General features: G+C 39.0%; 2 protein-coding genes across 2 annotated transcripts; both read right to left on the minus strand.

Moving 5' to 3' along the window:
* Positions 1–651: 651 nt before the first annotated feature.
* Positions 652–7787, minus strand: LOC310998246 (interferon-induced, double-stranded RNA-activated protein kinase-like). The gene is made up of 20 exons (XM_083988201.1): positions 7515–7787; positions 6881–7013; positions 6637–6788; positions 6352–6549; positions 6125–6274; positions 5865–5997; positions 5702–5766; positions 5497–5587; positions 5257–5372; positions 5008–5140; positions 4838–4902; positions 4699–4723; positions 4264–4307; positions 3990–4109; positions 3744–3863; positions 3462–3657; positions 2919–3059; positions 1736–1837; positions 1383–1445; positions 652–1143 (listed from the first exon to the last, which is right to left on the minus strand). The coding sequence occupies exons 1-20, from the start codon at positions 7604–7606 to the stop codon at positions 1021–1023; spliced, it is 2262 nt and encodes a 753-aa protein (XP_083844327.1). The 5' UTR covers positions 7607–7787; the 3' UTR covers positions 652–1020.
* A 1814-nt stretch (positions 7788–9601) lies between these two features.
* On the minus strand, positions 9602–26842 carry LOC310998006 (uncharacterized protein). The gene is made up of 37 exons (XM_083987890.1): positions 26637–26842; positions 25975–26101; positions 25717–25865; positions 25508–25631; positions 25350–25417; positions 25114–25260; positions 24349–24481; positions 24128–24195; positions 23969–24041; positions 23590–23621; positions 23470–23512; positions 23288–23367; positions 23020–23139; positions 22788–22916; positions 22493–22709; positions 22268–22405; positions 22066–22161; positions 20113–20175; positions 19730–19853; positions 17416–17545; positions 16859–16991; positions 16613–16764; positions 16410–16536; positions 16257–16330; positions 16030–16179; positions 15775–15907; positions 15603–15676; positions 15398–15488; positions 14975–15016; positions 14834–14877; positions 13200–13319; positions 12955–13074; positions 11649–11844; positions 11137–11277; positions 10508–10609; positions 10146–10208; positions 9602–9758 (listed from the first exon to the last, which is right to left on the minus strand). The coding sequence occupies exons 1-37, from the start codon at positions 26744–26746 to the stop codon at positions 9636–9638; spliced, it is 4056 nt and encodes a 1351-aa protein (XP_083844016.1). The 5' UTR covers positions 26747–26842; the 3' UTR covers positions 9602–9635.
* Between the last annotated feature and the right edge of the window lie 697 nt (positions 26843–27539).

Genomic DNA, 27539 nt, shown 5'->3' on the forward strand with positions numbered 1-27539 from the left:
TTCACTCTTTTTGCCCACTGCTTTTGCCACTTACCCCTCATCTCTCTGCAGAGATTTATTATCATCACTACGATCACCATACTATATTTTGTGGTCTCCTTTGCAACCAACATTTTGTTTAATTTGAGGCTAATTTGTGCCAGTTCCCTCACAATTATTACTGTAAAGCTCATTGTTTGAATCCTGTCTGTTTGGGTATTGTCAGCATTTCTCCTGTGTACACCTAAACTTGGTTGTTCATCCATTTGTCCTTCTTTCACACATGTAGCCTAATTATGGAACAATGTGAAGTAAATTATACTACTTCATGTATTAAACTCTTTGACGGATCTGTATGTTTGTCACTAATAACAATCAGTCTGTACAGTATTATGTGAAAACTCAAAACTTTGCTTTTCTTGGTTGACAATACTCTACTGTGGTACCTAAAGGGTATTATAGGTATGACTGGCCATAGCACTGTTTAACTTTTATTGCTCCGTCTGTTGCTTTAAAAAAAATTTTTTTTTACATAAATATGGCAAACATTTCTATAAGACAGAAGATGTACATGGGTGAGGTTCAGTATAGGATGTTAATGTATCTGCCTGAATGGGTGGACAGCCATCTTCACACACATGTACACAACAGGAGACAAAAGGAAGGCTGCTGCATTGCTCAAGTTACATTTATACAACACTGAGTACAAAACAGAATAGAAAGTCAGCTGTTGGAGATGAAATTACCCACCACGTGATTATCATGAACAAGAGTGTACATAAATGTAATGTTTTAAAACAATGATCTTAAAATTGATTTGAATTCATGCTTCATTCACATTACATTAAAATAGATAAGTGAGAATGTGTGTAGGCTACCTGAACATCAGGCACTTTGTACTGATCTCTGGTTAAAGTGGTATTTAAGTGCAGAAATTAACCATTAGTCATAAAACAACAGCATATCAGACCATTTCATGGTTTCACTGACATGATTTCCAAATCTCCCATGATTTCTGACAGGACTTATCTCCTGTGTTTATTAGACAGTGACATTTTGCTGACGCATCGGAGTCTGAGTCAACCGATGCAGCTTTGCCTTCAGTTCACTTGCTTCAGGTCGGTCTCCTGGAATCCTGTCCAGCATTGATTTTATCATCCGCTTCTGTATTAAAAACAATAAAAAATAACATCACCATCACCTGAGAGCTCTGAAGCAACAATGATAAAATCAGTCATAAAGCAACACTCAACAGAAATTCCCACATGTGGACTTTTCTCAGTCAGAGGACCAACTTAAACGTTTCAAAACCTGGATTCAAGCTGCGTGTGTCGACTGTTTGTGACTGCCATGCTGTGGGAAATGCTGTTTCATGTGGTTAGAATAAAAAGAATATCACCTACCTCTTGGAAGAAGGTTTCTCCAAACTCTTTGGGGAACTTCTGATGTCTGGCCTTCTCAAAAATCTGGTGTTTATGTAGAAGATGCAAAAAAAGCATATTTAGTTAGCCTGGGATGATTCAGTATGTTTATGTTGCATTAAACAGGGCAAAGAAACAAGCAAAAGATGAAGTAAAATTGATTCTTAAAAATTAACAAACTGATCATATCAGGTATTTAAACCAATTTACATACATACTATTCTGAAAATGAATCTGTCCTGGTATTAAGTTAGTTGCTTATTTGTATAAGAGATGTGGTAACTTTGTCAAGACATCTGTAACACAATTTTAAGTTCTGCACATGAATGACTCACCACTACTCTTTCATGGCCAGTGGAAAGTGTCCAGAGAAGCTCAAAGAAAATCAGCCCCAAAGCAAATATGTCCACTTTTCTGTCATAGTTCTTTGTACTCCTCTGTAATAAAATAAAAATGCAGTATGAACAAGTTTTTAAAGCAGCATATTATGTCCTCTTAATGGTCTTATCGTAACAGATTTAACTGGTTGCTTTTGTAAATTGGGTTAAATTATTGTCTGTCTTTTCATTTACAATTCACTTTTTAAATAATGGACTAATAAAGTATAAAGTCAGTAAAGATGACAAAAAGATGAGAAAAAAGTTGGAGCTATTTCACAATTATTTCATAAGTAACCTATCCATATATTTTATATTTTCATATTTTATAACTCATACTACAATGTAATCTATATCTATATTTATATTTATATCTATATCTATGTCCAGAGTCCTGATCTCAACTTCAGAGAGTTAGTCTGGCCTTAGCAGAATAGACAAAAGACACTCAGACAATTCTCCAAGATACTTGGAGCAGCTAGTGGCTAGGTAATGGTATTTAGCATGGGATACTGTTATACAACACATCCACCCACAATTAAATCACTTAAAGCAGAAGTAAGTGATATATTTGTGTTAATATAAGTCTTAAATAGTTAAATCTTCCGACAGCAATCACTTACATAGAGTGTTTGGACCGAAACACGGGTCTGTCAGTCACTCTGCTCTGCTCTGAGCCGAGGAGAAAACATTTATCGTATCCTACAGTTTTTATCCAATGAGGAGAGAGAACGGCATGCAGGGCTGTATGTGCAGCCAAGGGACGCCGTGAATGTGGTGACGTAGGGACGAGGACTGTTATGGTACGTTCAAGGAAACTCGTAACTTGTGTTTTTCTGACCTGTGAAGTCGTACCAGTTCGATTTGGTGCGAGTTCACGGGTCGGAAGTTACGAGTGGCCGTTATAGTGCACTTTCACCGGTAAAACAGGTTCGGAAAAACACGAGTGGGTTGCCTGAAACGCTACAAAGTCGTAAGTTGTGCGTTGAAGCTGTAATTTACGGTTTCAAAAGCCTGCCTGGAACGCAGCATTACCCAAAACGACCGGATCGCTTACTTCTGCTTTACTGCAATTTTTGCAGTATTTAACTCAAATTCACTCATGCAGTATTTAACCTCACAAATTCATAGATCATCTCACTTGTTCAGGAGCCATGTAAGACGGAGTTCCACTGTTCGTCCTCTCCATCAGGTTTTCATCATCACCGTCAGCGTCAGCTGTGACCAGACCAAAGTCCCCAATCTTCACTTTTCCATCTTGTCCAAACATGATGTTGTCAGGCTAACCATTGAAACAAAAGCAGAAACTGAAACTACTTAACATCAAGCTCACAGTATGTGATGATATTTTGTGCTAATTTTATGATATCCAAAGTTTTGCATTAGCACAGTCATATATTCCTCCTTGTAGCACTGCAAATTACACCTTAAAAAGAGAACTTTGTCAATATCTTTTAAATCTAATAGGATAAAGCTATGTCTGTTCGTTTCACTTTAATCATTTTCATTCCTGCAGTATGGGATTGTCATCAAACTGACTGAGCAACAGAGTCATAAAAATCAAGCATAAACAATGTTGCCACCAAAAATATCCAGATACTATTTTTCCTCACTTCTAGGCAAAAATTAAAAGTGCACTTGCATTAATAAAAAAGCCCAAGACGTTGAGTCGACTGTGCCTCACCTTCAGGTCCCTGTGGATGAGTTTACTGGAGTGGATGTACTCTACACCACTGACTATTTGTTGTGCAATCATTAGACTACTTTCTCTTCTCTCTGAGGAGTCCAGACTCTTCGTATTTGTCTCCTTTATCCAGGCTCGCAGTGTTTTGTCACATAGCTCCATCACAATGTAGAGACACTCCGAATCAGTGTCAAACCTAAACAAAATGATAATTGTGATTGTTGAATTTTCAATAAATACAATAAGTAGAATACCGTTACATTATGTGAGGATGAGACTTACCCAGATCTGTGTTTTGAACTGGGATGCTCGTACTCTGAGTCCTCCATCCAACAGTCGTAGTATCGAACGATGTTCTGATGTTGAAGGTCTGATAATGCCTTTACCTCTCGCAGAGCTTTTCTGATCAAAGAATTACATAAAAATTACTTAATGTCTGCATCTTTTACCAAAACATTCATGTACCAGGAATACTATAAATAAATGTTTAAGTATACACTGAAAAGTTGCACTGCAACCTTGACTTACTCGTTACCACGGACAATCTTGACTGCATGATACTTGTCCAGGAGTTTTCGTCTTGCTTTGAAAACATTACCAAAGCCTCCTTTGCCCAGAGGCTCTATGGAGTCAAACTCTGACGTAAATCTGTACAAGTTAACAACAGAATGTAGACATTTGGTCAAATGAACATTGGACAGGAAAACACATTTATATGCAATAATATGTGTAGTGGCTATTTGTCGTATGCGCACACACATTTGCAGGTTGTTGTAAATAGGCTACAGTTGTAGTTCCTTACCTTGACTGGACTGATGTATTACTTGTTATCTTGTTTTTCACGACCTTAGAGAATAAAAATACACATGGTTACACTCTCATGACGAAACCATTTCTATGCACCACAAAATGTTTTCTAAGTATATTTTTTGGGGGGCTTTTTCATGCCTTTTTAATTGACAGCACAGTCGAGAGAGAGGGTCCCGACTGTAGCCGCAACACATGGGGCGGCAGCTCTACCAAGTGAGCTAAACGCCGCCCCACAAAATGTTTTCTATATTATCTACACATTCTCTCTCTTTACAGCAAAATAATCTGAGAATCTGAGGGCTTCTCAGATTGCCAAACCGAATGAGAGAAACACAAACAAAGCTTTCCTGCTCTTGCAATGCCGTTTTAAAACATTGAATATACTTTATCTTCTGCATATTTGTCTTTTAAATATGAAAGGACAGACCTGTGATGATGATGCAGTGGAGTACCTAGAAGAATATAGTAAAAGACAAAATGACCCATTACTCACTGGTAGTACAGATAAATAAAGTTATAATATATTTGATCTCTATTTTCTTTAATGTTAAGTGCTAAGTTTTTACTGTAAAGTTGATGATGCAGTGGAAGATGGTGTATCGTCTTCAGACACCGTGGGCCCAAAGGACATCTAAAATGCACAGAAAAGGTGTTTGATGCTAGAAATAATCATCTAATGTGAATTTAAGAAAGAAAAAAAAAAACAGACACAGAGGGTGTAGCTAATACTACATACCTCGCTGCCCCTGTCAGACCGCTCTGTAAGAGCAGACCAGGCCAGCAGAGCTGCATTATGTTTGGCTTCCTTTATATTCTTGCCTTTTCCCACAGGGTATTCCTTATTATTGATCACTAATTTGTAGGAAAACCTTTGTTTTAAAAAATGTTTTGATCAGTATTATTGATGCATCAATGTTTTTTTTTCTCAAAAGTTAATCAGTTAACAGCAATGAGTGTCTGTAGTGTCTTTTCAAGTTGAACTCACTCAGGGTCATGAGATGGACCTCGTCTCTCCACCTCCATGAATGTAAGTGAACAGTTTTTTTCATTACAGTATTCATTGATCTTCCCTATAAAATTGGGCTCTGTGAAGGTTTCTTCCTTTGGGTTCACAGTAGATTTTTTTGTTAAGCAATTGAAAAATACAAACTTTCAATTTAAAATATAGAATATAGACTATTACTTTATCTGTGGCAGATTTTTCTTTAAATATGAAAGGACAGACCTGAGCACCAGGAGGGTTTGATGAATCTCTGAATACTATTGAGTCACTTGCACTGTTTGGTTGTCCCTGTGATGATGATGCAGTGGAGTCCCTAGAAGAATATAATAAAAGACAAAAGGACCAATTTCTCACTGGTAGTACTGATAAATAAAGTCATAATATCTAACTTGTATTTGCTCTCATGTTAATATCAGTAAGTTTTTACTGTGAAGTTGATGATGCAGTGGAAGATGGTGTATCATCTTCAGACGCCGTGGGCCCCAAGGACATCTAAAAGGCACAGAAAAGGGGTTTGATGTTATGACACTTTTGATGCTAGAAACAAACAAACATGTATATTTTTTTGATGATGCAGAGGGAGTAGATACCTCGCTGTCCCAGTCAGACTGTCCTGAAAGAGCAGACCAGGCCAGCTGAGCTGCGTTTTGTTTGGCTTCCTTTTTATTTTTCCCTTTGCCCACAGGGTATTTCTTGTTATTGATCACTAATTCGTAGAAAAACCTGTGTTAAAAATGTTTTGATTATTATATTGATGCATCAATGTTTTTTTTTTGTTTTTTACAACTAAACATCAGTCCAGGGCAGGCTAGCGATGAGTGTCTGTAGTGTCTATTCAGGTTGAACTCACTCAGGGACATGAGATGGACCTTGTCTCTCCACCTCCATGAATGTAAGTAAACACTTTTTTTCATTACAGTATTCATTGATCTTCCCTATGAAGTTGGTCTCTGTGAAGGTTTCGTCCTTTGAGTTCAGATTCAGGCCTTTTGTCTTAGTCCTGTGAAAAACAAGAAATATTTCACATTGATGGACCCATCTAAATTAAACCATGTATTGCCACTGTGATATACTCACCAGAGATCTGGAGTTAATGCCTCAGGTAGCTGATCAGATGTACAGTTGTGATTCTCATCTGCAGTCACCACCTCTGTAGTTTTGCTGCCATTTATCATATGATAAACAAGCTTTGCTGCTTCCTCCTTTGCGTCCCGCCTTGAATTTGCAGAGACAATTGGGTATTCCTGATCACCAACTGCAAACCTGCAACAGAATCTATAGCAAAACATTGTCATTTATTTTTTTAAATCTTTAAATGGACGCTTAAATACCTTATAATTTGGAGGTAGTTTGGAGCCTTACTTGACAGTACGATCTGGATCCATTCTGGTTGACTCTACAACTCTCATACTCAGCTTGTTCTTCTGACAATATTCATAAAGCCAACTTATATACTTTATGTTACTGATGCTCGTCGGTTGAACCGGTACAGCGACAGCTTCAGCTGCATTTATCTGTTAAGACAATAACAAATACACAATATGGAGACATGTACCAAAAATTGGCTCTTTTTTATAAATACAAAATGCTCTCAGAGAGATCTTACTGAGTCAGCAGAGTCCTGGTCCCCCAACAAGCAGGCCAGAGCATTTTTAGCAGCATTTTGCTTGGCATCTTTCTTGTTCCTCCCCACAGCGTCTTGGTAGGCTATGCCATTCAAGACAACACTGTGCCTGAATCTGTGAAGCAATAGTCAGATCAGCTGGGGAGTGGTTCAATCATCACACTTCCATTGTCTGCCGGACTTTAAAACTCATCATTTAGGTAGGTTGTCAAAGCTGTCAGGCGCCTGTTGGATATCCTATCCTAAATTTTACACTAAAATGAACACCCTTTTTTATTTATTTTTTAATCTGTACTTGAGTCTTGTAACTTTATACATCTCTGTACCTGATCATAATTCTTCCTTCCTCTTTACAGGACTCTGCCTGGGACACATAGGCCTACATTTTGACAAAAGGCTGTGACAATTCCACATTTTATCTGTTTGTTGTTGTATATTTAGTTACAGGACCTTCCTGGAGTAGCAGGCCTTCTCCCGAAATCTCTTCTACTTTAACTGCTCTTGGTGGAGAGTCTACACATCGGTGGAGTATGTATGGCATTGGCTACGACAGAAAAACGCTCAAACATACAACACGGATACAGACCATAGACTGTAAGACATGTAATTTACTTACGGGAAGCTACGGTCTTCTATATAGGACGGTGGAGACAGTCCGTTTCTGTGTGCATATTGGTTCAGTTCAGATATGTAGTTAACAATGTCCATCGTCAACGACGCAGCTGATTTATACGCGTAAATTACCCCAAATAGAGCGAGCAAAGTTCACAGTTCAATGTGCTCCCCTATCTTCAAAGTTTCAATCCCCAGTTCGTGCTTCTCAGTTCTGCTGAAGTTCCGACTGTTTCGTAAATCAGGTAGTTGGCTGCCACACTGCACTGCACCTGGACTGCCGAGCTCAGGTCAAAGGCTCAGGTGGTTACATACGTAAATCTCGAGCGCCTCATCCACGCGGAAGAATTTTTTTTATTGAAAATAAATCATTAACAAAATATCATGGCATATAAACCATATAATGAACACCTCTCACAATTAAGGCACGTTTAAGGGAAAAACCTAAAACAAGAATACAATATAACATAAATGATAGTGAAAAGACAATAAATTAAAATTAAATAAATAAAACAAATACACGCATCTGGGTGATTCTTTGTAACGGGTGCCTTTTGTGTCTCACAGGTTGAACTCAAAGATTTTAAAAAATAAAGTAACCAACAAAATGCATTTAAACCAAGAAACAGAAAAACCCATTTGTATTTGTGTATAACACAATTTTTTTTGGAAAAAATACGCATTTTTATGAGTTTCTGAGCATCAGATGACAACCAAAAATGCATGTCCACAGTGACCAAAGTCACTTTTTCATTCAGTCTAAAACAAATAAAAATTGCTATTGACCCTAAGTTTTTTAAAGAAATCTGAAAAAAAAAAAAAAAATCATGCATTTGTTATTAAACCTTCAGGAAGTGACACTTTCATAGTGGCTCTAGGGGTCCTCCAATATTTTCAGATGAATTCAGACTTTGATACACCAATGAGTGCAGCAGTGTCATGGCCAATGTAGGCTAGTTGACACAGATTTTTGTTAATGGAGACAGATGGTCAGAAATTAGATATAGATAATGCATGATTACATTTGTATTGTTCTGTTTACCATAATGTATGGAAAAGACAACAATGAGTGAGTGGTATGGTCTGGGAGATGCACCTGCAGCTGGAGCAAATTTAATGCTGGAATTAAGATAAGCAAAAGCTAACTGTGCAAATAAAATACATGGACATTTTTTCACCAATGACCCCAGAAAGGCATAAGTGATACCGTTTAAGAGAACACTTTCTGTGCTCGTTTTGAGACCTCCAACAGCTCCTCCCACACTGTCTGAGGTTTCATATTGTGTACGATTTTTGAGCAACAGAGGAGGGATCCCTCACCTCACTCCAGGAGAGGAGAGGAGGGGAGAGGAGCTGGTTCCACAGTAAAGGAGCCTGGTAACTGAAGGCTCTACCTCCCAGTCTGTTTTTAGAGATACTGGGAGTCACTAACAGACCTGCATTCTGGGAGCGGAGTGCTCTGGTAGGACAGTAAGGAATAATGAGTTCTTTCAGATAGGACGTAGCTTTATCATTAAGAGCTTTATAAGTCAGCGTATGCGATGCGTACAGGATACTTTCACAAATCTGAAAATGAGTTGGAAACTGCATAGGAAAGCGTTAATTTTACTTTCAGGGTTACATTTTACAATTATAGCATTAAGAGGTGCAAAAAACATAATTTTATTTTCCATCTTCACACACACACACACACTACACACACACTACACACACACACACACACACACACACACACACATACAAAAGGAGACAAAGGGAAGGCTGTGGCATGACTTAAATGACATTTACACAACACTGGATAAAAAGTCAGCTGTTGACAGTAAAATTAACCACCACATGATTATCGAGAACATGGATGTGCATACATGTATTTAAAAAAAACAACAAATCATCATTTAATTGATTTGAATTCATGTTTCATTCCTGTTCCATTAGAATAGATAAGTGAGAATGTGTGTAACTGAACATCAGACACTTTGTACTGATCTCTGGTTAAAGTGGTATTTAAGTGCAGAAACTAACCATTAGTCATAAAACAACGGCATATCAGACCATTTCATGGTTTCACTGACATCAGATTTCCAAATCTCCCATGATTTCTGACAGGACTTATCTCCTGTGTCTATTAGATAGTGACATTTTGCTGAGGCATCGGAGTCTGAGCCAACTGATGCAGCTTTGCCTTCAGTTCACTTGCTTCTGGTCGGTCTCCTGGATTCACACGCAGCATTGCTTTTATCACCCGCTTCTGTATTAAAAACAATAAAAATAACATCACCATCACCTGAGAGCTCTGAAGCAACAATGATAAAAATCAGTCATACTGCAACACTCAACAGAAATTCCCACACATGGACTTTGCTCAGTCAGAGGACCAACTTAAATGTTTTAAAATGTTTTTAAAACCTAGATTCAAGACTTCAAACACTGCTTGGTGTGCTGATTGTTATTTGGCTTTATATACATGTACACAGCCACAGTCCAGTTCAGCCTCCTCATGCTCTGAGGCTTTGGAGATGGATGACTGTGTAAAGGTCTGTGTGTCGGCTCCTGTTTGTGACTGCCGTGCTGTGAGAAATGCTGTTTCATGAGGCAGGTACATAAGGATATAAAGAAATACTGTATGGTCACCTACCTCTTGGTAAAAAGTTTCTGCAAACTCTTTGGGAAACTTCTGATTTCTGGCGTCCTCAAAAATCTGGTGTTTATGTTGTGATAAAAAAGTTGAAAAGTTAAATTAGAGTGGGATAATTTCAATCATGCTGCATTAAATATTACAAAGACACAAGCAAAAGACAAGAGCTAAAATAGATTAAAAATGAACAAACAGTCCTATCATATCTGGTATTTACACTGACTTTGCTGACAAATCTGAAAATAAATCCACCCTGGTGTAAAGTTAGCTGCATATTTGTATAAGAGAAATGGAAACCTTGTCAAGGCCAGACATTTGTAACACATACACACAATTTTAAGTTCTGCACATGAATGACTCACCACTACTCTTTCATGGCCAGTAGAAAGTGTCCAGAGAATTTCAAAGAAAATCAGCCCCAAAGCAAATATGTCCACTTTTCTGTCATAGTTCTTTGTACTCTTCTGTAAAAAAAAAAAAAAAAAGAATGCAGAAAGTTTTTACTACAGCAGCATATTATGTCCTCTTAATAGTCTTACCATAATGTAATTAGATGTCTTCCTCTGATATTTAGGATTCTGCTAATCTTTAGATCTATATCTATATCTATGCCCAGAGTCCTGATCTCAACTTCAGAGAGTCAGTCTGGCGTTAGCAGAATAGACAAAAGACACTCAGACAATTCTCCAAGATACTTGGAGCAGCTAGTGGCTAGGTAAATGGTATTTAGCATGGGATCCTGTTATACAACACATCCACCGACATTTAAATCACTTAATACTGCAATTTTTGCAGTATTTAACTCAAATTCACTTTACTGCCATGACTGAATGACTGAAAGCAGCCAGAGAGAACTGGATGCTCTGCTGCTGTATATAGACTATTACTATAAAATTACAGAGCCTGTAAAAAACAATTTGATGCAGATACAAGCATTTCAATACATTAATACAAAAGAATCAAAAGCTGATGTCAGCATAGATCATCTCACTTGTTCAGGAGCCATGTAAGACCGAGTTCCACTGTTCGTCCTCTCCATCAGGTTTTCATCATCACCGTCAGCGTCAGCTGTGACCAGACCAAAGTCCCCAATCTTCACTTTTCCATCTTGTCCAAACATGATGTTGTCAGGCTAACCATTGAAAAACAAAAGCAGAAACTGAAACTACTTAACATCAAGCTCACAGTATGTGATGATATTCTGTGCTAATTTTATGATATACAGAGTCTTGCATTAACACAGTCATACATTCCTCTTTTTACCACTGCAAATTATGCTTCAAGTCATAAAAATCAAGCATAAACATTGATACAACATTGTCACCAAAGAATATCCAGATAATACTCTGTATTATTTTTCCTCACTCCTACTGGTGAGAATCAGTATACATTATAACAGACAGACAAACAGAAGCATGCAACACTTTCATGGTACCAGGCAAAAATAAAAAGTGCACTTGCATTAATAAAAAAGCCCATGGTGTTGGGTCGATTTTGACTCACCTTCAGGTCCCTGTGGATGAGTTTACTGGAGTGGATGTACTCTACGCCACTGACTATTTGTTGTGCAATCATTAGACTACTTTCTCTTCTCTCTGAGGAGTCCAGACTCTTCGTATTTGTCTCCTTTATCCAGGCTCGCAGTGTTTTGTCACATAGCTCCATCAGAATGTAGAGACACTCCGAATCAGTGACAAACCTAAATAAAATGATAATTGTGATTTTTGAATCTTCAATAAATAAAATAAGTAGAATACAGTGACATGGGCCCTAGTTTCCTTGACCAGACGCAGTCTAGGTGCAGCACAGCTTCGCTGCGCCAATGAGGTGTGTCCAGGCGCATTCTGCAAGATTGGTGCACAGCACAGTCCGGTGCAGGCACTCCCCTCGTCCCTCCTACCGGCGCAAACGGCAAAGAGGGAGGAGACAAGGAGGAGGAGAGAAAGGCGTGAAGTGGGATTAACACAACCGGTTCAGATCTTCACCAATCAAATGAGCTCCTCTCCTCACCTTTAACTGCGCCGCGGGCAATGCACACTGCAAGTTTGTCATTTTATACTTCGACATGGACAGAGGAGACAGTGACGCCAGAGGCCAAACTTCTCCCAGGAGGAAACAAGGTGTTTTGGTCCGGAGGTCCGAGCTCAGAGTGGCCGAATAATGAGTTTACTAATATCCTTAATCAGGTTTGACCTGATACACTGAGAACCGCTGCCCAGTGTAAAAAAACAACAACTAATAAAGAAACTCACATTTAGTATTTAAACCCTGTGTAAGAAAGATGAGAGGTGTACACTAATCACAACATAAACAAACACCATGGTAACAGGGATGGAATCAGGAGCATCTCAACATAAAGGACGCTCGCTAAAGGACGTGTTGATTCCATTAGTTGCATTAAATAGTGGCTATTGTGGTTATTTATTGCATTGAAATGTGCCTGAAACTGTGGAAACCTGCCTGTGAGGTCTTGGTGACGTGTGTGCACTGCCCACCTGGCAGCCAAACTTCCACTGCACCAGTTGTGCTTTGCCGTGCGCCGAGAGTAGACCTGGTTTGAGGTGGCGAGCTTTCAGCGCACCCGCGGCGGGGCATTTTCGCGCGAAACTTCCACTGCGCCAAGCTGAATCTGTGACGCCTCCCCCTGCTGCGCTGCCACACCCATCTCGGCGCAGCGCGATCTACCAATCTGCCAATCTGACCGTGAGCCAGGCTGCGCTGGTCGAAACTTGCACTGCACCGGCTGCGCCACCCTGCGCCCCCTGCGCTGCAACACCAAACTAGGGCCCAAAGTGAGGATGAGACTTACCCAGATCTGTGTTTTGAACTGGGATGCTTGTACTCTGAGTCCTCCATCCAACAGTCGTAGTATCGAACGATGTTCTGATGTTGAAGGTCTGATAATGCCTTTACCTCTCGCAGAGCTTTTCTGATCAAAGAATTTCATGAAAATGTGTTAATAGTACATCTGCATCTGTTACTGAATCATTCCTGTACCAGGAATACTATAAATAAATGCTGGAGCGTACACGTTGCAGTGCACTCTTGACTTACTCGTTACCACGGACAATCTTGACTGCATGATACTTGTCCAGGAGTTTTCGTCTTGCTTTGAAAACACAACCAAAGCCCCCTTCGCCCAGACGCTCTATGGAGTCAAACTCTGATGTAAATCTGTACAAGTTAACAACAGTATGGACATTTGGTCAAATGAACATTGGACAGGAAAACATATTTATATGCATTAATATGTATTAGTCCAGTAATTTTAAAGCCAAAAAAAGGGGTCAACGTTGAACAAATTGCAACAGAAACAAACTCAACAGATTTTGTATCCTCAACATGTCCTGAATAAGGGAAAAGAAAGCCCCGAAGAATCCCATGGGGAAAGTTTCGAAAAAGCCTATTAATTATTTTTCTCATGTGAATAGGGTAAAATGTTTAACCTTTAGATATCTCCATGAAAATTACTGAGTTGATTATTTACATTAAGACAAACAAAAAATGTATTACAAGTTTTTTGAAATTCTTTGTTAACATTCCACCGTTTTGACAGCACATGTATAAGGTGCTGTGGTGGTACCAGCATGAAAATTGGAATGAGTTGACTCCATCGGTCAACCGACAAGAAATCACTTTAAATTTCAATAGCCACATCCTTAGTAGAGCAGGTAAGACATGCTCCGCTTCCTATCTTAAGGAGAAGGACACTTATCTTTTGATGGTTGTTTTGATCGAACAGTTCTTTAAAAAGGTATTCTTGACCTTTAATGATAGATAGAGAGATATTTATGAAAGGGGGGTGGAGAGATGGAAGGACTTGCAGCAATGGACGTGGACTGGATTTGAATCCGTCGCTGCGGGAAGCACTCGTTTTACATGGTAGCCTAAGCACCCTAGCTCATTAAAGCTACAGTTGGTAAGTTGACGAAAGTGAAAGTAAACTCCATGACTTGGTCCGAAATTTCAAGACAATACACAGGTCCCTTTATGAACCTCTGGTGTCAACTCATTACAATTTTCATGCTAGTACTTTATACATGTGCCGTCAAAACGGTGGAATTTATGCAAATGTATGCAAATTTGCTCATGTTAACAAAGAATTTCAAAAAAACTTGTAATACATTTTTTGTTTGTCTTAAAGCAACATTGCAGAGTTTCAGCGCAGTGCTTCCACCATCTGGTTGAGAAGCGCTATCGTCTGGGGGGAAAAACGAAAACGAAACTTAACAGCGAGCGCATCCAGTGTTTATTCCCATTAATAAACTACAGTATTTCCCACATGTTTGCAAGGAGACCATTCATCCTATTAACGATTTTTCTACCATTGCAATGAGTCTGGAAACATTATTTTAAGGCCGAAAAACTCTGCAATGTTACTTTAATGTACGTAATCAACTCAGTAAGTTTCATGGAGATATCTAAAGGTTAAAAATGTTACCCTATTCACGTGAGAAAAAATAATTAATAGGTGTATGAATGGGCTATATTTTGGTCTTTTTCGAAACTTTCCCCTAATGGGATTCTTCTGGGCTTTTTTTCCCTCACTCGGGACATGTTGAGGATACAAAATCAGTTGAGTTTGCTTCTGTTGCAATTTGTTCAACCTTTATTCATAAAATGACTGGACTATATGTGCACACACATTTGCAGGTTGTTATAAATAGGCTACAGTTGTAGTTCCTTACCTTGACTGGACTGATGTATTACTTGTAATCTTGTTTTTCACGACCTTAGAGAATACAAATACACATGGTTACACTCTCATGACAAAACCATTTCTATACCCCACACTCGGTTTTTTTGTGATTTTGAGAGAAAAAACAGACCTGATCCTTGGCTGGCGCATCCCTTTCAGACTGTGAGGACTCCTACAGCACACAAAATATGTTTGTTTGTTATAAAAACATGCTCCCATAAAAATGATGTTCACTCTTTCAGATGTAATTAATGAATCAATAATATTTCATCTCATAGAAGCTTTTTAATTTTCTATCATGGATAAAACAGATACACTGCACAGAAATAGCTGTTAGATTCTGCTGCACCACTATTAGTTTGAGTCAGTGTTACTTTTCTACATTCTCTCTCTGTACAGCATCAAAACCTGGAAATCTTTAAAAACCAACTGCTGCAAAGAGCCAAGTTGAACAAGACAAACATCCTGCTCTTGCAATGTGTCTTTTTGTTTTAAAATACAGAATATAGATTAGAATATAGGCAGATTTTTCTTTAAATATGAAAGGACAGACCTGAGCACCAGGAGGGTTTGATGAATCTCTGAATACTATTGAGTCACTTGCACTGTTTGGTTGTCCCTGTGATGATGATGCAGTGGAGTCCCTAGAAGAATATAATAAAAGACAAAAGGACCCATTTCTCACTGGTAGTACTGATAAATAAAGTAATAATATCTAACTTGTATTTGCTCTCATGTTAATATCAGTAAGTTTTTACTGTGTTGATGATGAAGTTGATGATGCAGTGGAAGATGGTGTATCATCTTCAGACGCCGTGGGCCCCAAGGACATCTAAAAGGCACAGAAAAGGGGTTTGATGTTATGACACTTTTGATGCTAGAAACAAACAAACATGTATATTTTTTTGATGATGCAGAGGGAGTAGATACCTCGCTGTCCCAGTCAGACTGTCCTGAAAGAGCAGACCAGGCCAGCTGAGCTGCGTTTTGTTTGGCTTCCTTTTTATTTTTCCCTTTGCCCACAGGGTATTTCTTGTTATTGATCACCAATTCGTAGGAAAACCTGTGTTAAAAATGTTTTGATTATTATATTGATGCATCAATGTTTTTTTTATTTTTATAACTAAACATCAGTCCAGGGTAGGCTAGCGATGAGTGTCTAGTGTCTATTCAGGTTGAACTCACTCAGGGACATGAGATGGACCTTGTCTCTCCACCGCCATGAATTCATGTGACCAACTTCTTTCCTGGCAGAGGTTGTTGATCTTCCCTATGAAGTTGGCCTCTGTGAAGCTTTCTTCCTTTGGGCTCAGATTCAGGCCTTTTGTCTTAGTGCTGTAATAAACAAGAAATATTTCACATTGATGGACCCATCTAAATTAAACCATGTATTGCCACTGTGATATACTCACCAGAGATCTGGAAAGTTACGAGTTAATGCCTCAGGTAGCTGATCAGATGTTCTGCTGTGATTCTCATCTGCAGTCTTGGGGGGGAAAGTGCAGTTTTGAGACACACAGTAGACGTTGTTTTGCTGAAACTGGTGTATGTGAATACAAACTCACCTCTGTAGTTTTGCTGCCATTTATCATATCATAAACAAGCTTTGCTGCTTCCTCCTTTGCGTCCCGCCTTGAATTTGCAGAGACAATTGGGTATTCCTGATCACCAACCGCAAATCTGCAACAGGATCTATAGCAAAACATTGTCATTTAATTTTTAAATCTTTAACTGTACCTTATAATTTGGATGTAGTTTGGAGCCTTACTTCATAGTACCATCTGGATCCACTCCGGTTGACTCTACAGGTTTTATACTTTGCTTGCTCTTCTGACCATATTCATTGAGCCAGCATATGTAATTGATCTTACTGACGCTCGTCGGTTGAACTGGTGCAGTGACAACTTCAGCTGCATTAATCTGTCAAGACAACAAATTCACAATAAGGAGACATGTGCTACAAATTCATTATTCATCATATACCTAAGCATAAATGTTGTAAGAGAGATCTTACCGAGTCAGCAGAGTCCTGGTCCCCCAACAAGCAGGTCAGAGCATTTTTAGCAGCATTTTGCCTGGCATCTTTCTTGTTCCTCCCCACACCCTCTGGATAATGTTTGTCATTGAGGACAACCTTCTGCCTGAATCTGTGAAGCAATAGTCAGATCAGCTGGGGAGTGGTTCAATCATCACACTACCACTGCCTGTATGAGACTTTAAAACTCATCATTTAGGTATGTTGCCAGATACCTCCTGGTTATTGTTCAGTTTTAAACTTGTGCTCAAGCCTGTCCGTGTTGTGTATCTAGTATTGAGAAAAACTCTGCTTGCTGCAAGAAAATGACACATTAACTGTTAACACATTGCTTAATCTCTGTGTAGTTGCAGACTGTAGTTTTAGCAGCTTCCTGGTGTAGCTAGCGAGCCTCCTCCTGAAATCTATTCGAGATATGCTGCCTCACTCCGGGCTCTGGCATGATGCCGCCCGGAGAGTCTCCATGTTAATGCAGCATGACGACGGCAGAGTAACGTTAAATGTAAGGAGCAACATCGGATATGCAGTTAACTTACGTTTTAACATGGTCAAGGCCAACAGAGCCGAGGTCTTCATAGCGCAGCGAGTATCCTGTCCTCTGTGAATACTCGTTCAGTTTAGACACGTAGTTTCCAGCTGACATTATGAAGAATGACGCAGCAGATTTTTACGCACAAATTCCACAAAAAGAGACGAAAAAAGTAGAAAGCTCAGTGTGCTCCCTCTCTTCCCTCTTCCTAGCTCCGTGTCAGTCCTCGGTCTGCGCACAGTCTGTATCCTCTTTCATTTCAGCTGTCTCTACCTATAAGTTTCGATTTCTTCGTAACGTGGCTCACTGTACATGGCAGCACAGCAACTCCCCGAAACTGAAACTGAAGACACTGGAGCGGGACCAAGCACTAACTAAGGCTATCATGGTTGGCCAAACTAAGGGACAGATTCCACCTGTCACTCAGCTACATGAATACCATTATCACTACAGTCTGATACTGACTGCTTATTGCCACCCTCAAGTGTTGAGTGTCTTTGGCTGCAAAGACCTTTTGTAAATTACTTCCTCTCTGGACTGATTTTTACTGTGAATGTTTAATTAATTAATAAATTAGGACTGGGTCCTGGTGAAGGCCAATAGACTGAAACCTTGACCAAATAAAATAGCTTCAAGTGAGTGCAGGAGCAAGTGTTGATTTTTTCTAATTAATAAATAAATGTCATGAAATATCATGATACAGTGGCAGCTGGTTATTCAACTTGCCTCTCGCTTTTCCTCTTAATGATTCTCTTAAATTTATTCCCTGAAGATGTCAACTCCTGAGAGCTTCATCCTATAATTATTTTTTTCTAAACTTCCCTTCAGACAAAACCCACTGAGACTACTACAAAACCCAGATGCATTATACTTATTATACCTTTTGCACCTGGAGTAAAATATATCTTTAATCAGCAATGTAATCAGAGGCTCATGAGAGGAGAAACAGTCAGAACACATTTTACTTAAGACATTTCTTGCTTTATTGTTTTTAAAAGAAATGCACAAAATGAATTGCACATGTTCAGGACCTGCAAATGAAGTCATCTGTAGATGTATCCACTGGATCCTGGATCCAATGACTGCACAAGTTACAAACATTAAGGTGCAATATAAAATTGCTGAAACATATTTAATGGTGTCAGTTGTGGCAGTATAATGTAGTCAGAACATGATTATTCATTAAAGTGTGTAACGGTAGAAATGTATTTAACATTTGGTTGACTGATAAAAAATAATATAAAAAAATGCAGGAGTTTGTGTCTGTTCTTCCATCAAGCAGTGTACAACAGATGTTACATTGTGTGTAACATCTGTTGGAGAGAACACTGCTCACCCAGTAACAGACTTAGTGGAGGTGCTGGAGGTTAAAAATATCTTGTAACTCAAATAAAGAGGCATAACTTGATGTGCCTACTTCTGAACAGGTGTGACTAGACATCATGGAAATTTGATGTATTGAGTGATGATTGAATAACAAATGCATTAAAGCAGAAGTAAGCGATCCGGTCGTTTGGGCTAATGCTGCGTTCCAGGCAGGCTTTTGAAACCTTAAGTTACAGCTTCAAGTCACGACTTACAACTTTGTAGTGTTCCAGGTAACCCGTAACTTGTGTTTTTCCGATCTGTTTTACCTGTGAAAGTCACTATAACGGCCACTCGTAACTTCCGACCCGTGAACTTGTACCAGATCGAACTGGTACGACTTCACAGGTCGGAAAAACACGAGTTACGAGTTGCCTTGAACGCAGCATAACTTCTTGTCAGCCGATGGAGTTAGCAGCCCCCGCCCTCGTCATGGATCTATTGGTCCTCGTCCCTACGTCACCACATTCACGCGCATCCCTTGGCTGCACACACAGCCCTTCATGCCGTTCTCTCTCCTCATTGGATAAAACTTGTGGGATACAAGAAAAGTTTTCTCCTCGGCCTACAGCAGAGCAGAGGGACTGGGAGACCCGTGTTTCGGTCCAAACACTCTATATAAGTGATTGCTGTCGGAAGATATAACTATTTAAGACTTATATTAACACAAAAATATCGCTGACTTCTGCTTTAATGCTAGTCAAGTTTTCGCAGGCCTTAATAATGTTGTATTCACTTGTTCCCTATAAGTGATTGAAGAAGGTCCCCAATTTGATTTTGCAGGGTTTTTTTTGTGTGTGTATAATTGTTTCATTGACTCGTAAATTCATCAGTAAAAGGAACTGCCCTCATAATTTGCAATGCTTCACAAATCACAGATTCATAATTACACTTGTGATGGCGGACGTTGTTGCATAATGTTCTGGTATTCCATCACAATGATTAGACAGTCTGACTATCGCAAAGCATAGTTTTAAGAGCTGTAAGTTTCTGAGTCCACTCCTCCAGGTCTGCCTTTACTTTACTAGCCTCAGGTCGGTTCTGTGGTTTCTCACACAGCATTGACTTTATAATTTCAGTCTGCAAAACAAGAAAAACAAAAGCTGTTATGATTGACACAATATCACAAAAGTTCTGACAGGTTCCACACAACCAAATTTCCCTCTAGTAAACTTAACTTGATTAGCCAAACACTCCCTGACCTGCTTGATAATTGACATGTTTATTGTATTACATCTACACACATATTGTACAGTAACTATGTGTTGGTCCTGCATCCGTTGAGATTTCTAATATGAACTGATGATGTAACAGTGCAAATGAAAGAAAACGGATGTACCTCGTGGGAAAAATGTTCAGACATCGCCTGAGGAAGTTTTTGGTTTCTCGCATCGTTCCAAATCTGTAATTCAATGTGATAGTTAAAGGGAGGAAGAACATGTATTGTCATACAAATTGATAACTCTCATACAAATAAATAACTGTATTGATTCATTAATTTGTTATTAATTTGTTATTTTGACATGTAACAGCAGAGGTGTAAAGAAAGTAGTTAGTAGTTATTAATATGTGTATAAGTGTGGTTATTAGTAGAGGAGGGTGAGGATGGGGATGGAGATAGTTGGACTGTTGTCTATGTATGTGCTTGTGTTCGAATGTGTAATGAGAGTAAAAGAGAGTATGTGCTTTCATGATTTGGCGCTCTTGTTCCCAGTTTTTGCCCTGTTTATGTTGTCTATTTTTAAAATATTATGGTCATTATATCACTTTTATCTGTCATATTTCAACGATCTTAATACTGTTATCTCCTTATCTGTTCTTACTTGCCCAGGGACTACAGGTGGAAATTAGCAAGTGCTGCTACAACCTGGCTCAAGGTATCTTATTTTCTCTTTTTATTTTTATTTTATTAATTTATTTAAGGAGGACAATGCACATTATGATTCTGATTACTGTAACAGCCTGCTCATCGGTATACCCAACAAACACCTTCAGAAACTTCAATTCATTCAGAACTGTGCTGCCCGAACTCTGATGAAAACCCGCAAATACGACCACATCACCCCCATTCTTCAGAACCTACACTGGCTTCCCATAACCTCAAGAATCCAATATAAAATCGCCCTCATCACCCACCTTTGCATCTACAGCAACGCCCCGCAATACCTCAAAGGCCTCCTTACCCCTCACTCATCCACCCGTAACCTCCGGTCCCAAAGTACCAACCTCCTCCATCAGCCCCGCACACGACTCCGCACCATGGGAGACCGAGCCTTGTGCTCCACTGCCCCCCACATCTGGAACTCCCTCCCTGAACACCTACGACAACCCCAGTCTGTCATTACCTTTAAAAAAGGGCTTAAAACTTTTTTGTTCAGACAGGCTTTCCTAGGTCGTTCCTAGATGTTTTTATTATATATTATATTATATTATTATTATTAATGGACATAATAAAATGTAAAAGTGCCAGTGTTAGTCAACGGCTAGTTTCCAACTGTAGTCCTCCTGGCAAGGTGTTAAAAGCCATTAAAATCACGGGATTACTGTTTTTGTGCATTGTCCCTGTTTTAAATAAATACTTTCCTATTCCTATTATGTTGTCAGGGGGCATTTGTATTTACACTTTCACTTTCAGACCCTTTTAAGAATTAGTGACCACAGGTCTTGTGAATCTTTTATAGATCTGTTGTATTTCTTCCTTATCATAACATAATAGCTTTAAGAAATGCTGCCTTGGGGCGGCGTTTAGCTCACTGGGTAGAGCTGCCGCCCCATGTTGAGGCTCAGTCCTCGGTGCAGGCGGCCCCGGCGCTTTCCTGCGTGTCATTCCCCCACTCTCTGCCTCCCCATTTCCTGTCTCTCTCTCGACTGCACAATCAATTAAAGGCAATAAAAGCCCAAAAAATATACTTAAAAAAAAATAAAGAAATGCTGCCTTTCTCTGTCAGAGCTGAGAGCATCTTGTTGTCGCTGAACAGGACTGAGTGGCTCTGGCCAGACGATCGATTCATCCATACAGAGTAAGCAAAATGCCACAGGTTCTGGCTGTGCAGAAAGGTTGGTTCCGGTGTGACGTGTGATTAAATGTACGAGATCAATAACGACACGTGACTTCACTGAGACACTTTTATAGAACAGAGCCATTGCTAATATTTTAAGTAACACCTGTTTCTCCTGCTATAAGCCAAAATGTCTGATGTTAAAAACATCAGTTATTGTGTTAAAAGTTGAAGAGTTTTACATACTGCACACTAAACAACATCATTGTGAAATGGGTCTCTGAAAAACTCACCCCTTTGTTCTCGCCGGAGAGGTTCAAAACAAGTTCAAAATAGATCAGCCCCAACGCGAAGATGTCCACTTTTCGGTCATAAGTGTTCTTGTTCCTCTGTTATAAAAGAAGGCCAGGGTATTAACAAAACCTTTGCTATCTGTCTCTACCACAATAATTAATAACAGAGGACACTGACGTCCATCCATACAGATCATCTCACCTGCTCAGGGGCCATGTAAGATGGGGTTCCTTTGTACACGGTTCTCTCAACCAGGTTATCTGCATCGTCGTTCTCAGCAGTGACCAGACCAAAGTCTCCAATCTTCACTTCATCTTGTCCAAACATGATGTTGGCAGGCTAACCAGAGGAAAGACATGCAACAGTTGATGATGTGGCTTCATGACTGGTGGGATATAATAAATGATTTGATCCACTTCCTCTCACCTTCAAGTCTCTGTGGATGAGCTTCTTGGAGTGAATGTACTCAACTCCTGTGACTAATTGCAGAGCAATGGCCAGGCTTTCTTCTCTTCTCTTCGAGTTTCGCAAAGATTTCTTCATATTCTGAATGTTTTTCTCATCTATCCACACTCTGAGTGTTCTGAAGTCACACAGCTCCATCTGAATATAGAGGAACTTCACAGAAGGATTGCTGGTTGAACTGGAAAAGCAAACATGTTTTTAATTTCTTATTTAGTAACATAAATGTACATACAGTGAATACGGGTATTAGACTTACTGTGAAGAACTGCTACTATCAGCTGTACTGTCCCATTGGTAACCTGAATCATCCATCCAACATGTGTAGTATCGAACAATATTGCAGTGATTTAGGTCAGATAACGCTGACACCTCACGTAGAGCTTTTCTGACAACAAAACATGACTCAGTTAGTACAACTTTACACTTACATTGCACATGTAATAATGAAAACACTATGAAATGCACATAAAAAAAGAGGAAGGACATACTCTTTGCAGCGGACAATCTTTATCGCATAAAACTTCTCCAGCAGTTTTTGCCTCGCCTTGAAAACACGTCCAAAGGCTCCTTTACCAAGGTGCTCTATGGAGTCAAACTCTGTTGTAAATCTGAGAAACACACAAATATATCATTGAAAAGAATTTAAAAATATTAAAATGTCTTTCTGGCTATATAACAATAACACAACACAACACAACAGACAACACACAATGCACTGAAAACATGTTAATATTGTAATTTTAAGTTTTCCATTACCTTGTTGTGGTTACGGACTGCGTTGGTGTTTTCTCACTCAGACTACTTCCTGCATTCTTTCCATTGAAATCAACTATATCCTTAATGAATAAAATGAAATCACAAGAAAGAAATGTAATGGCAAACTAAAACCAACAACATAAACTGGAATCAGTATATAGAAACAGTATATTCTTCATTACCTCTTTACTGTGTTTGTGGGCATTTTGGAAATTTGCTGCGAGTCTAAGAAGACAAAAAATAATATAATGACAAGTAAGGTCAGGTAAAATGTGCACAATGTGTTACAGTGGAAGACTTACTTTATTTTGGGCTTCACATCCGGACTTTGACCCTTTTTAATGGGAAGTAGGAAAATACAGTGTTTAAACATAATGTGCTTTCAGAATCCATTATATGAGACACAAACCTCTCATTATCAATAGTATAACGAGCTCTGCTGTTTGATTTAGAGGTGTGTAGAGAGGTAAAGTAACTTAGCTGAAATAAATGACACACTCCTGATCGTTCAACACATGCTTCTAGTTTACTCTCATCAAACACAGGTAAGCCTCAGAGATTCATCTTTTGATCATCAATTTATCATTTTATGGCCCTTAAATAATCAAGGCCAATGGAATTAAACTCTTTTGACTTTAAGGGTGAACGTAAACAGCTTGATAAAGTCACTCTGTGACCAACCTTATCCATGTTGTGTATATTCGGTGGGCCGGTGAATACAGCGGAGTCACTTGCTGCTGCGCCGCCAGACTCCCTTAGAGAATACAGTATAATACATTAGTAAAATATTCTCTACATCGACATTAACATGTGTTGTTGTACTCCTTGTCATTGCCTTACGGTGTGTTTGCTACTGTGGGCGGCCTGGCTGGTCCAGCATCATCAGACACACCTGACCAGACGGTTATCTGAAAGCACAAAGGAAGTGTTCTCCTGTTACACTGTGCTCTGTTTTACAGTGTAATCTCTGATATGGTGCGATATTAATGTAATAATAAAAAAACATATTTATTTTATTATATATTATATATATTTATCATACAAAAAAATATATTATATACCTTGCTGTCCCAATCAGATTGTTCTTTAAGAGCAGACCAGGCCAGCTGAGCTGCGTTTTGTTTGGCTTCCTTGACATTCTTACCCTCTCCCACAGGGTAGTCCTTGTTGTTGATCACTAATTTGTAGAAAAATCTGTACAGGCAAAGAGGAAATATTAATATTATATTTTCTTAAAGGGATAGTTCAGCTTTTTTGAAGTGGGGTTGTATGAGGTACAAATGGCCATTAAGTATAATATCTGCAGTAGAAAGTCTCTGCTCCCCACCTCTGAGAAACACCAGCGCATCAGACACAGGCAGTACACTGTTGTGAATGAGGGACAATTAATCTGCGTATTTTTGGCGCCTACTGCTGACAGCAGATAGGCGGAGTGATACAGCGCTTCGTGGAGCCTGCCTGTGTGGAGGAGTACTGAGTGAGTTGGGTAGCTCCAGATAAACTAACTTTTTTCCGACCAGCTGATGCATTGTAAATTTTTACTTCATATCAGACTCTTGAACTGGTGTAGGTATTATTATATTATAGACGGGACTTCTTGTAGGTGGCGAAAATACACTGATGAATTGTCCCTCATTCACAACAGTGTCTCGGCGCAGCGTGATGCGCTGGTGTTTCTCAGAGACCTTTCTCCTGCAGATATTATACTAAATGGCCATTTATACCTCATACAACCCCACTTCAAAAAAACTGAATTATCCCTTTAAGAGTTCTCTCTCATATATAGTGTTTTCATTCTGTATTTGTGCAGGTTATATTTTACTCACTGGGGGCTGTGTGGTGGGCCGCATCTTCTCTCTAAGATGTAATCATGAGCGCGCTTTGTTTTCTGACAGTAGTGGTTGACCATTCCAATAAAGTTTGTCTCTGTAAGGCTTATTTCTGTCTTAACACCCAAGCCTTTTATCTTATCACTGTAAAGCCAAGATACACCAGACATTAATTACAATTTGTTAGAACCAAATACAATGTATTTGAATATATTGCAACAGTATATTCTCACCTGATTTCTGACACATTTGGCTGTAATTCCTCATTCTTCTGACTTGACGTGCCACTGTCACCTCCAGTCTCCAAAACAAATAAACAAAATCATATTATGATCTGAACAATCTCCTCAATAGCATTACAATTACTAACATAAATTAAAATTTCCTTCACCTCTGTAGTTTTACAGCCAAATATCTCATGATATACAAGCTTTGCTGCCTCCTCCTTGGCTTCCTTCTTTGTATTCCCATAGCCAGCTGGGTACTCCTTATCACCAACCACAAACCTGCAACATCTAATATCACATACACACACATTCTATTAAATGCACTGTTAAATGGTAGCAATCCTGATAATATGGATGTAGTTTGGAAACTTACTGAGCAGTATTATTTGGTCCCAATTTGGTTGACTCTACAGGCTTTATAATCAGCCTGGTTCTCTGACCATATTCATTGAGCCAGCTTATATAGTTGATGGCACCTGTCGGCTGAACCGGGAAAGAACAAGTTTCTGCTGTTTTTTCTGTCTGTGGAGTGAACAACAAACATACATCAAGGTGACATTTGACATGAGTTTGAACTCTACACACAGACCAACATGTGCAGCAGATAAATAAGTTTGCACATTAATCTTACACTGTCAGTTGGTTCCTCCAAGAGGCTGATCAGGACGTTGTTAGCTGCATTTTGTTTGGCTTCTTTCTTGTTCTTTCCCACGCCATCAGGATACACCTTGTCATTCAAGACTGCTCTCACGGTAAATCTGAGGAAAGATTATACTGATGTTATGCTTGCTTGACTGTGGTGTGATGGAAGATGCATAACAAAGTCATGTAGCTGCACTCTTGGCACAGAGGTGATGGTAAATGTTGGTTGCAGTGAAGCAATGAAGGAATACATTTTATCACGTTAACAATACATGTGTGTATTACTGATGATTGCTGAAGGGCTGAGGTCTGATGCAGCGTGTCACGCACCCTATTCCTGAAACAGTTTGTGTTTATTTTCACAGGGGTGATAATGTGCAGAAAAATGTCATCTCCGTGAAAATTTGAATATATAGGCTAATGTAACATAGTCTTTACATTAATCGCATCTGTGGTTTGAATGTGTTAAGGTTTGGGGGAACACTATCTTATAAACAGTAGCTGGGGAAAAGGCCAGAAAACAACACACAGATCGACTGTTAAAAGTCTGTGACAATGTGTACCGAAATGCTAGGGGTATTTTTTCAATTTAGCCGGGCTGATCAAACACCACATTCGTGCATTAATTTTGCAGCACACGGTTTAACTCACGTCTTAATGTGGTCGGGGCCAACAGATCCCACGTCTTCATATCTCAGCTGCGACCGTGTCCTCTGTACGTACTCGTTCAGTTTTGCGACGCAGTTTCCCGTTTCCATCATAAACAGACACACTCAAATTAAACAAAGTATGGAAATTGCAGTATATTGCACATTTTCCGCCTTTCTCTCACTCCACTTCCATCATGTCTTCCTCTGGGCGGAGTGATTCAGTAAGTTTCGTTTTCACCGTAAACGTCACAGAAGGCGGTGCCTTCAATGTTGTCGGAAATATCAAAACTGGTTCAGCAAACATGGCCACCGCTGTGGGTAAACAACACATGTAATTTTTTTATTTTATTAGCTATAATGTGTTTTTTTTAGTGTTTTTATTCTATCTTATGTTTTTTTTTTTTTTTTAATGTTTCTTTTATTTTACTTTTATTTGCTCTTGCATTTAACTCTGTTTTTATTGTTTTGTTTGTTTTTATTCTGTCTTATGCTTCTTTTTTTTAAAAAATGTTTTGTCTTTATGTAAAGCACATTGAGTTGCCTTGGTATGAAATGCGCTATATAAATAAAGATGCCTTGCCTTGCCTTGCCTATAAATTTTCTTTTAGCTAGCAGAAGTCATTTGACTGTGTGTAGGCTGATCATTCTGTTAATAATTATTTAGATTTATACCTAAAGTTTAATTATTTACTTCGCGTTTGCTTTGCTGGCTACTTCAAGTGTGTGTTCAACTTGTCAAACCATTTATTTAGTTTGTTGGATTAATCAACTACAGTTCCCAGAGAGCTTAATTATGGCGCCTACCACAAAGGCTCATGGGAGCTGTAGTTACAAAAAAAAAAAAAAAAATTACAAAATCCTATAATATAATGTTTCTGCGCTTCAGATAACATTAATTAACGGA

The sequence above is a fragment of the Trachurus trachurus genome (genome assembly GCF_905171665.1).
Source record: "Trachurus trachurus genome assembly, chromosome: 15".
Taxonomy (NCBI): Eukaryota; Metazoa; Chordata; class Actinopteri; order Carangiformes; family Carangidae; genus Trachurus; species Trachurus trachurus.